At 32.6% G+C, this 13,547-nt stretch overlaps 1 protein-coding gene across 3 annotated transcripts in view; it reads right to left on the bottom strand.

The window, feature by feature from the left end:
* LOC122507526 (serine/threonine-protein kinase WNK1) overlaps positions 1 to 13,547 on the bottom strand; it is a 38,656-nt gene that overhangs the window by 3,808 nt on the left and 21,301 nt on the right. For 2 of the 3 annotated variants that reach the window (XM_043620286.1, XM_043620287.1), the window contains 3 exons: positions 5,394 to 5,476; positions 2,008 to 2,072; positions 1,230 to 1,390 (listed from right to left, as the gene is read on the bottom strand). In XM_043620286.1, coding sequence (XP_043476221.1) covers positions 1,230 to 1,390; positions 2,008 to 2,072; positions 5,394 to 5,476 — 309 coding nt within the window. Of the gene's footprint in view, positions 1 to 1,229; positions 1,391 to 2,007; positions 2,073 to 5,393; positions 5,477 to 13,547 lie in introns of those variants that run through there. The other variant, XR_006302123.1, reaches the window with a different exon arrangement.

Genomic DNA, 13,547 nt, shown 5'->3' with positions numbered 1-13,547 from the left:
TTATTTGTGTTGGTTTCCTTTAATATTTTTCCATTTTTAGCGGATTTTTCAAGGGTGCCCACAACCGGGTACAAAATTTTTTTTGTCAAAAAATTCCCATTTCACTAAATTTCTAATAAAACTTTATTTAAAGGAATCAATTTAATTCCTTCACTGACAGTCACCTTAGACCTCTAGCTTTAAATTCGTACACATATATTTGTATAATATGCACATGGAAAAATGTTATGAGGCAAAAACAAAAAGGTGCCCACAACCGGAACACTTCCCTTATAAATAACTTTTCGCAAAAATGACAATTCGTAAAAATGGCGATTCGCAAAAGTGACAATTCGCAAAAGTGACATTTCTCAAAAATGTCAATTCGCAAAAATGACTTTTCGCAAAAATGACTAATCGTAAAAATGACATTTCACAAAAATGGCTTTTCGCAAAAATGACATTTCACAAAAATGTCTTTTCGTAAAAATGACAATTCGCAAAAATGACTTTTCGGAAAATTGACAATTCGTAAAAATGGCGATTCGCAAATATGACTTTTCGGAAAATTGACAATTCGTAAAAATGGCGATTCGCAAAAATGACAATTCGCAAAAATAGCTTTTTGAAAAAATGACATTTCGCAAAAGTGACATTTCGCAAAAATGAGTATTCGCAAAAGTGCAGTTCGGTAAAATAACATTTCGGAAAAATGACATTTGGGGAATAATCATGCTCCCCGACACTATTTTGGAAGTGATTTCAACAAAGGAGGACAAAAGAGGACTTTTTATTTTTGTAGGACAATCCTTCTCAAAGTAAGACGTCTGGTAACCCTACCCAGATGCGAGGGCACTCAAAGATTAAAGTTTCTTTCTAAATTGTGTTACTTTTTTGCATTAATGATTTTCTCAGATGAACAAGTTTTATCTTTTTAGTTCACATGCCAATTAGAGGTGTGGATTTAATCGAGTCGAACCGAACATTAATCGAGTCGACAACAGAAAATTCGAATCGGAGATAATTCGATTCAAACTAGACAATTCGAAAATCGATGTTTCGAATTACACAACTCGAATCGAAAGTTATTAACCAAGTCGAGTTGTGCAATTCGCAATACGAAACTTGGAATTTCGAATTGGCAAGTTCGAAACGAATTTTGCACACCTCTAATGTCAATGAATGGTTCATTTTACTTTGTAAGCTAGTGCATAATTTAAATAAATATAAAAGTTAGATAAATCTCTCACCTGCAAAATATGAGTGAGGTGATGAGGATTGCTGTTGATGTTGCGCATTATTGGATAAATGTTGTTGATGCTGTTGCGTAAGTAACTGTAATTGATATTTCTGAAAATTTTCTAACTCCATTCGATGTTTGTGCTGAAGCTCCTCCAGTTCAATTGTTTGCCTATTGATGACAAAAGAAATCATTACTTTATAAGGTGTAAATGAGACACAAAAGTACCCTTTCTTCGTACAACTCAACTTAAAGTTTCAAAAGAACTACTATACAGTTTATAGCGACTTCAGGTGAAGTACAATGGATTGATCCATACACATTGTAGTGTATGTGAAACTTAAAAAATAGTTGTTGTGAGGGAGAGGAGGCTCATTATTCGTTCGTGTCGTGCATAAAGTAGAATAAGGAGACGTCACAACCACGTTGAACAGCAGGTAAAGAAGGAGCAGCAGCGCCTCTTTTAGTCTTTTATAAATACGAGCAGGATTTCGCGATTACCATGGAACTTGATGTTCATCTGGATCCGTTTCAGGAGAGGCAGGAAAGTGGAGATTTACCTTCGGATGTCTTGGACTATTGTGCGAGAGAAATACTCTGAGTACACCTCTATTTACAGACAGAGTACACCTCTATCCCAGAGCTCTAACTATAGATTAATCACACACATATATATATGGCTGCATGCTCTGCAACGTGTGCGTGAGGTGTCCTTATTCTACTTCATATAGTCTCATGATTTAAAATTTTTAAAAATTACTTTAGAATAATATGTTTAAAATATGTACCTTTTTATCAGCAACTGATACTGTTCAGTATGAGTCAAAAATGGATTGGCCTCATCCGTTTCAACCTGCACAAAATTAATATAATGTTATCATCATAATTGTTAAAAAAATTACATCAAAATCATGATGTTTTGCGAATGAAACTGAACTCTTGGAGGAGAAGGTATGTTAATATCTCGGGGTTTAGAAAAAAATATAAACCAAACATAAAATTAACCCTAGAAGAAGTAACTGGGGTGTCTGGACACCCCAAGCAAAATTCAAAGTATTCAGGCCTCGAACTGCCTTTGGCATTGAAAATTACGTACTTTACGTACCAAAAAAGGAAAAATTAGTGACCAATTTACGTACCAAAATTTGTAATTTTTTATTTAAAGTGCCGACTTTAAATCGCAAAATAGAATGATATAGTTTAAATTTAAATAATTACATGGATTTCAATCAACATATTTTTATTAGTTTGGAAAATCTTAAAATTGAAATAATATTTTATATGTTCTTATGATAAAATTTTACTTAAAAACTGTAAATTAAGAAGTTTTTGAAATTCTTTAAGGGTTCATACCACTTTGTCATCTTCAAAAAATTAAATTTTTTTACGGATTTTGAAAGTATAGAATATCTAAAAAATGTTGTGTAAAATTTTAGAAAGATCTCAGCACTTTAAATATATTTTTTTTTGGTGACATTTGAACGCGTACAAAGGCTATACATAGTTACTAGTTGAATCAGTAAATTTTTACATTATCAGTAACTCAATTCACATTTTTTCATGTTGTGTATTCTATTGTTAAATTTTAAATAATTAAACAATATTTTTTTTAATAAAACGACGTTTTCTATATAGTTAAATAGTGTCTTTGTTAAACTATAAAAGACCTAGATCAATAAAATTTACATGGATCGTAAAAAAATTCTACAAAAAAGCTAAATTTTGAGGCATGTATGTATAGTGGTATGTACCCTTTATTAACAAAATATGACTTTCGTTTTCGACCAATCACTGTTTCTGAAAATGATAACCGTCAGCGGATTGATCGGAAAGTGAATGTGAATAAAAATAGAGAAGGCATAACTAAATGTTTATTCACAATCTGTATACATATTTTGATTTTTAGTCGAAATGGTCAAAATTACGTACTTTACGGACCTTTTGTCAAAATTACGTACTTTTAGGTACCAAATTCAAAATTACGTACTTTTCCTTAATTTATGTACTCAGTTCGAGGCCTGAAGTATTCCCCTGGCTTAACCAATAATTTTTTTACGCTCAAAACCCGTTGATAATTTAGTTTGAACCTCTATCTTTTGACACCTGTATGTGCCGCCAAAAGTTTTAATAAATATTAATTGTTAAAGTCCATTTTATTATTCATTTTCATGATTTTCACTATTCGACAATTGTTCACTCAGAAAAAAATTTGTTCGAAACAACCAAATTTTGGTTGAATCAACCAAATAAATGCATTGCTATACAGTCAATTTCTTCCAATACGTTTATTTGTATTAACCAAATGGTTATTACACTTAACCAAAAAATTTTATTTAATATAACTAAAAAATTTGTTTATTTCAAGAGAAAAGATTTGTTTGATTCAAATAAATAGTTTTAGTTAACATATTTGGTTCATTTAAATAAATATTTTTGTTTACTGAATTTTGTTATTTTTTTTCCTCTAATAATATTTTCTAGTACATATTATTGGTTAATTTATAATTTATTGTACAATTATTGATATTTTAAAATTATACATATATAATAAATCATAAATTAATCAATAATATATGTCTAGAAAATATTAAATTAGGAAATTCAAACATTATTAGAGGAAAATAAATAACAATTACCTAAGTAAAATATTATATATTTCTTCATGTAAATAAAATTACTTAATTATAAAAAACATTTAAAATATTATATTGAACATATATTATATGATTTTTATACGTGCACTCAGAAAAAAGTTTATTCGAAACCACCAACTGAAAACTTCACAAAATCTTTTTGTAAATATTCTTCTCACTGGTACACCAACCGACACTTATAATTTTTTTTCTTTGATTTACCGATTTAACTAACGAATTTGACGCGAACGCGGACTGTAGACAAGTGAGATCGCCATTTTTAAATTCACACATGTACTTTTTGAGACAAGCAAATATTTTTGTTTGACTCAAATAAAATGATTTGGTTGAACTAAACAAATTTATGTGTTGTGTCGAACAAATTGTATTTAACTAAACAATATTCTCTATATTCATAACACAAATTTGGTTAAATGAAACAAACAACTTCAAATAAAAAATTTCTTTCCAATAACCAAACAAATTTTACGTATTTATTAAATTGAACCAAATTTTTATTTAAATCAAAAAAATTGTTTTATCGTGACAAATAAAATAGGTTAATTAAACAGTTTGGTTAAGTGAAATAAACTTTTTCTCTGAGTGATTCTTAATTTCTTTCACTTCAGATGTTCAAATAATTATGTTTTTTTAAGTAATACAAAAACTAATTTTTTCCCCTAAAATTGTATCTATTTAGCTTTAAAAACCCAAAATAGTTTTTAAATTAGTCAAATTTTTAAGAAACTACAGCTTTTTTGTAAAAAAAAGTCAATTTTGCAATTTTTTGGTGTTTTTTTTTTGTTTTTTTCAAATTTTTTTTAAATAATCAAAATATGAATAATATTATTGTGTTCCTTACTGAAAAACCAATCAATTCATTATAAACAATTTTTTTTACGTCAAATAGAAACCTTATAAAATAAGTTTAAAGCGTGGGGTGTCCGGACACCCCAGTTACTCCTTAGACGGTGAGTAAACTAACGTACTCCTTCTAGGGTTAAAAATTGAGTACATTTTAATAATCGATGACTTATCTAAAAACCCGAAATTTCTATTTAAAAAATCATAGCAAACAACAAAATATTTAAATAAATAAGTCGACAAGAAACTAAATTAGGTTTTATAATTTGGTTTCGACTTGACACGAAACTAAAAGAAACTTGAAAAATGTTTTAAATGACTTACTTTTTTAAACTTTGTATAGTTTAGAATTAAAAAGTTAATGATTTTTTTTGTTTTTTATTATAGAATTGTAATAACATATGGCAATAATGCAATTCATATTCATAAAATGAAAATCTTGAAAAGAAACAGTGTTTATAAAATGAACAGAAAAATTACAGCTGTAACTTTGTCAAGGTTTTTCAAATTTGTTTTTATATAATATGTATAAAAATATTTCTATTTTATAAGAAACCTGATCTCACCAGTTATTTTCTATTAATATTACCACAACGGTAATATTAACAACATTTTTATTGACCGAAAATTGATGAATTTAAAAGTAATTTGTTTTTATGTTTAATGTAATAACATACCTTTAAATTATGTTGACTAGTTAAATCACTGTTACTGTTCACTGGTTCATTCTTATTGTGAGTTACTGTTATTGAAGATCCACCTTAAATCAAAATTACGGAAAATTATTAGATACATTAGTAATATTTTTTTATATTATAGGGGAACATAGTCGAGGTCGGCCACCTTTTTGACTTTTGTTTATAACTTTTTTTTAAAAATGAATTTGGACAATTGAAGTATATGGTTGCCCAGTAAACGAAAACAAATTGAAATGAATTAAAAAGAATTCACAAAGAGCTTTCGTGAATCCCGCTTTGTGACAAATACGAATTGGAGCCATGATGCAATTTTCCCGAATTCGTGAAACTGTATTGAACTTCCGAACCTTCTATCCGTACCAATTCACTGGACAAGTTTTGAGCCTTTAATTTTTTTCAATTCCTTAGCACGAATTCAATGCATTCCTTGGCCATTTCTTTCGAATGCGAATTCGTTTGGACAAATTGGTACATATTGAATTAAATTCAATTGAATATACAAAGAGCTTGAGTGAATCCCGCTTTGTGACAAATACGAATTGGAGCCTACCAAAAATGTTAATTCGTTTCAATTCATTTGAATTAGTTTTTTTTTACTGGGTGGAAAGTCCTGTTTAATAGGAACATCTTTTCTGTACAAAGTAAATTGATTGGTTTTAAAATGAAAAAGTTATAAAGATTTAAAAAAAAAATTTGTAGTCGAGGTTGGTCCTTACAGTCAAGGTCGGCCATGTTTAAAATTCAAAGGGCATTAATCGTTAAAAAATAAAATAACATGTTTGGAGTTACGGAAAATTGATTCTTTATTGTTTACAGTTTGTAACTTAATGAAATAACAAAATAATAAAAATAAACAATATAAAAAAATAAATATAAATAAAAAAAAATTTTGCACTAAAATATTAATAAAATTAAATAAAAATATTAATAAGATGATCAATTATATTATGAGTTATACAGAATTGCAGTTTTTGCAAATGAAGTAGCTCGTCCTCATCTTTGCGCATTTTAAACACATAGTGGCCGACCTTGACAGTAAGTAACATTACCGAATTGTTGTAACCATAAAGAAATACGTTTCGGGATTCGATTTTTTACTTTCTTTTTCTTTCAACCATGAGTCCCACAAATTTTCTGCATACTTGCCTTGACGATTCAATTTGTTTTTTTTTATCTTTTATTAATGGTTTTTCACATTATGCACAAAACTTTTTTTGAGCTTTTTTTGTACCGACGTCACAGAAAACACAATTTTCGATCCTCCGAAAATGTAATTGAACAAAAAGTTAGGTTTTACTAAGACAAGCTTCGAAAAGCATGCGCGTAGGTGGCGCTAGTGAACTTGACAAAAAAACGCGAATGGCCTACCTAGACAGTGGTCCAACCTCGACTATACTCTCCTACATAATAAGTGTTTCTTTACTTAAAATTTTGAACACTTTTTATATATTAACTAATTATTTATTATTTTTACGTTATAAAAGAATATATAACTAATTTATTTAATCAGTTCATGAACAAATGGATTTTTAAGAGGAATTTATATTGTCATTAGTCAATTTGTGAGTTTTGACGTTATAGTAAAAAATTGTGCTTAATATATTAATCATACTATTGTTGACGAGTCCATATTAATACTCCTGCAATTTGAAATGGTTTAAAACTCCTTACTCGGGAGTTTTAGGGGTGAAAAATTATGAATCTAAAGTCAGAGTTTCTAAATTCAAAATGTCGAATCCAATATGGCGGACAAAACTTAAAAATTGATTGAATTTCCTTGATACTCGATAATTTAAGGTATTTGAGATCGTTGATTACGAATTCGCAATAATAATAAATATTCTTCTTCTTCTTGCACGGCGTGAGTAGGCGAGCAGATTTGGCTAGTGTTCTTAAATTCTCGAGAATTTAAGTTGGGGTAATTTCCCTGAGGAAATTACGGTAATTTAATTTTTTAAAGAGAATATAAGAGAATTTAAGAGAATATTGAGAATTTAAGTTTATTTATTTAAATAATGTATATTTATAATTTTTATTAATATAAATACATATAATTCAGCACAATTGCGATGATTACTTTTATCTAAAAAAATTCTTCAAGTTATATATGTAAATAAAAAAAAGTAAAACCACAAATTTTTTAAGTTATAAATTTAATGTCATTTGCATTTATAAGGTTTATAAAATATGCGTAACTTAATACGAATAAAAGTTTAGATACTTTTGAATATAGATAAATAAAGAATAAGGATTATATTTAACATTATATACAATGAATTAAAAAATTTTTTAAATAAATATTTTGAAATTATTTGTGAATAAAGGCTTTCTGTCAGCTCTGCTGCGAGAGTAAGAGAGAAAAACCATTTAATTTGAATTTTCTGACTCTCTTGCTCTTATGTGTTACCATGACAACCTGCAGTCAGTAGAGCTGTGCAAGTACCTTTAATATATAGCATTTGTGGCATATTCTTGTTTACAAAATTTACAGAAGAATTTAATTGTTTTTGTATTCATTGCTTTTAAAATATTTCCATTTTACACTCTTTGGTTTTGTCATTTTTTAAATCTTTAAAAATATAGCCACTTTAATTAACAAAATAACAACTACTAAATAAAAACACAACGTCGGACAATCGAATTTACCACAGTGTAACGACAAAAGTGAGGTTATGTCACATTCTCTTAAATTCTCAGAGAATTTAATCGTCGGTTATATTCTCGGTAATATTCTCGTTCTCGGTAATATTCTCTGGGTAATATAACCGACTTAGAACACTAGATTTGGCTATCGAATATTCTTTAAAAGTATTTTGTCGCTTAAGAGCAGAATGATGTCTTTTGAATTAAGATTTAAAAAATATGCCTTCTGAAATGTCAACTTTTTTGGATTGTTTATTATTTTAGGTTGACTGAAATACATAAACAAATTATACCCTGAAATTAATTTTTAAGTCTCAAACTGCATTCAGATATAAATATTACTATCATTACCCATTTTTTGATACATTTCAGTCAACTCTGGACTTAACGCATACTAAACCGATGACCGACAGAAATTACAACGTCTAATATAAACGTCCACTTTTAAATGGATGCCGTGAAAATAACTTGGGCGTAACATGTAAATATGGATCTCCGAACCATAGTAATGTGGGAGAGGCAGCCGTATGTAATAATCCACAGTTGAATTGGTAAGCGCAACTACAAATATGGTTTGCACATTCATACACTGCAAAAACTGGTATCTCACTCGTGTCTTAAAATGAGTTGCTTTAAGTGTTTAAACCATTGAGATACAAAATCTGTTTTATATTGAGACATTTAATTTCATCTCGTGTCTCATTTTAAGACATTAAAGGTAACTCAATGCGTATAAGACACGTAAAACGTCTTCTTAGTGTGAGACGGATACTCGAAACACATTTCGTGTCTCAAAATGCATTGCTAAATGTGTAAGACACTTTGAAACGTCTTAAAATGAGACACATATCTGTTTCAAATATGTGGACTAAGACATCTTATGTGTTTCAAATATGGGACAAAACGTCTCAAAATGAGACACTTGTTTTTGCAGTGTATCTCATGCGACAATATAATATGTCTCACACATCCACAGTATTTGGAAACTGCTTCCATGCGAAAAGTTGTTCTTTCCATTTCCTTGAATAACGCAACAATATTATGCTCATCAATATTTATATGGATTTACTCCTTATAATTCGAAAAATATTTTTGTTAAACATTTGTTCTGGACATCTCAAAGAACACATTAATTCTCACATTAATTCTTTTTCAAGTTTTAAGCAAATTTAACTTTCAGTTATTTGTAACTGATTCTTTGGAGAGTTTAATGATAGTTCTGTTGCAGAAAATCATACCTACAAAATTTCTGTGGTGTCGTGAAATAAGACCAGAATTACTTATATGAATAATTGATATATTTGATGGGAATATATAAGTTGGGAAAGGTGTTACTAACTGAGAATCTCGCTCATTACTGAGCAGTCAGCAAGCGGACTTTGCATGCCCCCCCCACTTCTATAGTAGTGACACATATAGGGATAAAGTAGAACTATATTACATTCCTCCCCTTTTAAGTTTACAAATTATATATTTTTAATATTTTAAGGGATCAATGGGTTTTGTCGTTCTTTTCGGTCGTTGATTCACTTTGAATTGAGTCTTTTTATTGTCTTGAGTTTCTTTTGAATTTTCATTTGACACTTTTGTCGTGGAATTAAAACTTTTTCTCGAAATTGACCTTGGTGAATGATAAACTGAATCACTACCGGGATTGACTTTTTGATCATCGATTTTAACACATTTTTTATTTACGACTTCCGGACACAACACTGACAAATTGAATTTTGCGGATGATTCGCTGGGTTGAGCACTCTGTTGATCTCCTTCCCCCTCAGGTTGAATGATGTCATCTTGTTGAAGATTTTCAGGTCCCGCTGGTTTCGAATTATCAAATTTGGTGATTTGGTCTGTGTGTCGTTTCCAAATGAGAGATGGATCAGCTGATTCCGGGTTGCAGAGAAAAGTTCTATCACCCAGAACTCTTTTTATTGTTGCTGTTGACCAAGAAGGCTTCATTGGATTCTTGTAATCTCTCACCCACACTTTTTCACCTTCTTCAAATGAGATGTCCCTTTTTCCTCGAAATGATTTCACTTGGTTGTGTGATGCTGAATCTGTTCTTTTCGCTCTGAGCAAGTCCAGTCGATTTCGCAATTCTCTTCTTAAGAATCTTTTGGCTGGCGAGACTCCCGATGAACAATGCGGTGCATTTCTATATGCGAAAAGATATTTGGTAATAGCAGTTTTTTGATTTGTTGGAGTGATTTCTTGATTGTGGAGCGCCTTGTTGATTCCTTGTTTGAAGCTGCCTACAGCATTTTCAGCTAAACCATTCGTTGATGGATGATATGGAGCTGTGGTCCTGTGGATGATTCCGTTTAGTTTGCAGAATTTCTCGAATTCCTCGGAGATTAATTGTCGTCCATTGTCGGATATGAGAATTTTTGGAATTCCATATCTTGAAAATATTTCTCGAAGTACGTCAATGGTTGATTTTGAATCAGTTTTCCGCATTTCAATCACTTCCAACCATCTGGAATAGGCGTCGATCAGCAGCAGGTAAGTTTTGCCGTGAAAGGGGCCTACAAAATCCAGGTGTATGCGCTCAAAAGGATATTCAGCTTCCTTGAATTTGATTAGTTCGGCTTTTTCCGGATTCCTCGCTTGTGATTTGCACGAGGAGCAACTTTTGCCGAAATTCTCGATGTCTGCGTCCAGTTTGGGCCACCAGAAATATTGGCGAGCCAATGATTTCATTTTGGCGATTCCGATGTGACCTTGGTGAATTTCTTCCAGGAGATGATGTCTAAACTTGGCTGGAACAATCACTCGATATCTCCACCCACATGAGAAGATCATCATCGATGCTGAGTTCATTTGCTCTGGTTGAAAAGGGTTTCAATTCTGGCTCGACCTCGCTGGGCCACTCGTTTCGAACGTATAAAAACACTTTACTCAATATTGGATCTCTGCGAAGCTGCATTCTCAAATCCTTGGCGTTGATGGGAAGTTTGTCCTCCACGATGAAATTGAAGTAGTCCTTTGATTGCTCTGCTGGTGCAATCACAGGTCTGGGTAATCTTGACAGTCCGTCAGCGGCACCGTTGTCCTCTCCTTTCAGGTATTGAAGAGTGTAGTCGAAGCACGATAAAAATAGCGCCCAACGTTGTAATCTTCCTGCGGCCATCTGTGGAATTCCCTTCTGCTCACCGAAGAGCGCGAGTAGAGGTTTGTGGTCTGAGCATAAAATGAATTTATTGCCCATTAAATACTGGTAAAATTTTTGCACTGACCAGTATATTGCGAGTGCTTCCTTATGGATCACGGAGTAATTTTTCTCTGAATTTCTCAGAACGCGAGAGGCGAATGCAACCGGTTTTTCCTCGCCATTCGGGAAAACGTGAAACAGAACTGAGCCGAGTCCGTCCTTGGATGCGTCGCAAACCAGTTTGATTTTGAGTTCTGGATTGAAATGTACAAGACATCGATCTGAAGCGATCTTTAATTTCGCTTGTTTGAAGATTTCCTCTTCTTTTTTGGTCCAGGAAAATTTGGGTTGATTTGCCAATTCGTAGAGCGGTTTGAGGAGTTGACTGCTGTTCGGAACAAATTTCGCGTAGTAGTTGAACATCCCGAGGAAGGCTTTCAATTCCGTTGCATTCTCAGGTGCTCTGGCTTCTATGATCGCAGCAACTTTTTCCGGATCTTTTCGTAGACCATGGCGGTCGATGATGTGTCCCAAATATCGAACTTCGTCCTGGAAAAATTTATACTTTTTGAGGTTCAATTTAAAACCGGCATTTAACAATCTTTTAAACACTTCGCGCACATTTTGTAAATGTTCCTTTGTTGTTTTTCCTGTGACGACAACATCGTCGCAGAAGATAGCTGTTCCCGGGATTCCTTGTAGTGTTTTTTCAATTATCCGTTGAAAAATTGCCGTTGCAGTTTTTGGACCGAAGGGGATTCTGTTTACCTTGTAGATTCCTTTGTGCGTGCTCCATGCCAATAGTCTTGAAGTTTCCTCGGTGACCGCGAGTTGATTGAAGGCCTTTGCCATGTCCAGCTTGGTATATTTCTCTCCGCCCGATAATAAGGCTAAAAGTTCCTCGATCCTAGGCGTAGGATACTTCACGTTCTCCAAGGCTTTGTTGATTGTCACCTTGTAATCGGCGCAGACTCGTAGTCCACCGTCTTTCTGTAATACAGGCACTAGGGGTGTCCCCCACTCCGCGTTGTCAATCGGTTCAATTTTTCCTTGACTTTCCATTTCATCCAACTGACGATCCATTTCTGGTTTGAATGCGATAGGAACTGGTCGAGGTTTGTGAAAAATGGGTTTGAAGTCCGGTTGGATCTTTATGTCGACTTCCTCGAATTTATATTTTCCGGGAGTTTCTTCGAAGAGTGGTTCATATTCTTGTAACAAGTTTTGAATGTTATCGCTCGTGTCGATCGTGTTTACTTGAATCATCTGATATCCGAGATCAGTCATCAGGTCTCTGCCTATTAACATTCGGCATCCTCCTTTGACGACCAGTAGATTTGCGGTAGCGAGTTTGTCTCGGGCTGCGAGTTTAACTGATATTTCACCAAGGGGGTGAATCACTGTCCCATTGTATAATCTGAGTGTTGTTTTGACTGGATTCAGTCTATACATAGACAGCTGATTTCGATATACCGATTCAGGGATGACGGACCTACCAGCGCCGGAATCAATCTTCGCCCTGATTTGTTCTTCGCCAATGAAAATGTCAACCAGAAACGGTTCACTACTCCCCTCCAGCGAATAGAGATTTTCACAGTCGAGCATGGAACTACACTCGTTGTCTTCGACTAAATAATTTTGATCGTCGCGTTTATCGTTTGATCTGCAAATTTTAGCTAAGTGTCCCGTCTTGCCGCACTTGTTACATTTAAAACTTCGATATTTACACTTTCTAAAATGATGACTGTTTCCACCACAATGTTTACACGATGGATTGCTTGCATTGTTTTTATTTGTCACTTTGTCTACGGTGTTATCCTTGTTTTTCGAGTTGTCCTTTTTATTGAAACTTTTGTTTGTTTTAGGATTGACATTAAAAACTGAATTCATATTTTTTGAATTTAAAACCGAAGCTTCTTTTTTTCTGGCGATCTCCAAAATTTCTGTAAGATTTTTGGTGTGATCTTCTTCGCACACTCTATCTAAAACAGGACCTTTTCGAAGACCAGTCACTAATTTCTCTTTAATGACATTATCTAATAGGGGACCAAATTCGCACGTCGCGGCTTTATTTTTTATGCGAATAAACCAATTGTTTACGGATTCGTGCTCATTTTGCTTGAGCATTCGACGAATTGACAATTCGATGTTCTGAGCATTCGACGTTTTTATCATTCGACGTTTTGAACATTCGACTACTTTACCATTCTACTACTTGGCAATTCGAACAGATGGCGTTTCGACTACTTTACCATTCTACTACTTGATAATTCGAACAGATGGCGTTTCGAATATTTGAGCATTCGACGAATGGACTATTCGATGGTTTTACCATTCGA

The sequence above is a fragment of the Leptopilina heterotoma genome, unplaced genomic scaffold (assembly GCF_015476425.1).
Source record: "Leptopilina heterotoma isolate Lh14 unplaced genomic scaffold, ASM1547642v1 Lhet_47, whole genome shotgun sequence".
NCBI lineage: Eukaryota > Metazoa > Arthropoda > Insecta > Hymenoptera > Figitidae > Leptopilina > Leptopilina heterotoma.
The sequence above is the reverse complement of the archived record's forward strand: the minus strand, read 5'-3'. Positions and strand labels throughout refer to the sequence as shown.